Source organism: Penaeus chinensis, chromosome 4 (assembly GCF_019202785.1).
Source record: "Penaeus chinensis breed Huanghai No. 1 chromosome 4, ASM1920278v2, whole genome shotgun sequence".
Lineage (NCBI taxonomy): Eukaryota > Metazoa > Arthropoda > Malacostraca > Decapoda > Penaeidae > Penaeus > Penaeus chinensis.
In genome coordinates, this window is record NC_061822.1 from 25,409,101 (window position 1) to 25,410,504 (window position 1,404).

The following is a 1,404-nucleotide window of genomic DNA, read 5'->3' on the forward strand; positions in this document are numbered from 1 at the left end:
ACGCAGGTGCCGGGTCGTGTCTGGAGGCCCTTGAAGCAGGGAAACCACTGATTGCCGTCATTAATAACACACTCATGGAGAATCATCAGAGTGAGCTTGCTGAAGAACTATCCAAATCTGAATTATGTTTCTGCTGTTATCCATCCACAGTGCAAGAAACTCTTGCAGATTTAGATGTGACACGGCTCAGAGCTTATGAACCCGGCCGACCTAAACTTGTGGCAAAGTATCTAGATAGTGTAATAAAAGTTCTTTAGCCAGTTGTCTGTTATTATCATAGCTGGTTATATCATTCTGAACTCAAAATATAGTTTGTGGTTGGTCTTGCTGAAAAGTTTGGCAAGATTAAATTTACTATACTTAATTTTATTGGAGACAGCATAAAATGTGACTGGATAATAAGTGAATTAATAGTATGTTAAATCCATTTTCTCAATTTCCTTTAAAACATGTCACAAGTTCCTTTTTTTTTTGTTGTCTTCAATTTCAATTGGTTGCATTTCTTAAAATCTTGTATCAGTTTACAGGTCAAGAGTTCCATCTGTGAAGTTTCTTTTTGCTTGACTTTATCTTTCACCATAAATTTTACTTTGGATATATATATGTATAAAGTTAAAAATCATAAACATTTGTATAAAGAGTTAAAATCATGTCATACATATTATGTAGCCTTCTGTTAGGGTAATCTCCGTCCATTACCCCAACTTAGTCCCAGGACGATTTTTCACACATATCAATGGGTTAATTTGAGTCTCTCACTCAAAGCAAAATGAGTTTGAATCATCCCCTTCTAAAATTCTTTAGGTGTTGAAGGATCAAGATAATCAAGGAATCATTTTCTCTGTTTCAAGGTAAAGTTTCTTTTTTACCCTGCACACATACAATTCAACATAGACCTAAGATGCACATATGAAGAAATGCTCGTCCAAGGGTGTTCTCAGACCGCTTGGCCAGAAAGGTAGAAAATATTTTGCTAGTATAAACTCACCTGTAACATAAGCATTGATATGTTCATTTAAATCATGAGATTCCAGTGCTTGATGAATATGAACATATTGACATTTATGTTATAGATAACATTTTTAAGTAACGAAATATTTGATAAATGCATTTTCGGGTAATTGGACTGAGAACGTCTTTGGATGTGCATGTCCGCATATGATGGCAGAAGTTCAGTTTAGTAATATTCACTTGATTATTACTAAACTGGTTAACATAGGCTTACTTCATAAGCTCATTCTTAATTATACAATTACCCAGTATTGCATATTATCAATTGCATACTGGCTGGGGTTGAACAGCTGATACATTAAAATTGATTCCGAAATTTTGCCGTAACAACAAACCCTTTGGATTTTTTATTTTATTTTATGGCAATTGTTTAATTAAAAATATGAGAAGTTT

General features: G+C 33.8%; 1 protein-coding gene across 1 annotated transcript in view; it reads left to right on the forward strand.

Annotated features, from left to right (window-relative positions):
• Positions 1-1,404, forward strand: part of LOC125024907 (UDP-N-acetylglucosamine transferase subunit ALG13 homolog) — a 1,985-nt gene extending 581 nt beyond the window's left edge. Inside the window, exon 1 of the mRNA XM_047612673.1 lies at positions 1-1,404. This exon is cut by the window's left edge and continues 581 nt beyond it. Within this exon, the coding sequence (XP_047468629.1) occupies positions 1-257 (257 nt within the window). The 3' untranslated portion in view covers positions 258-1,404.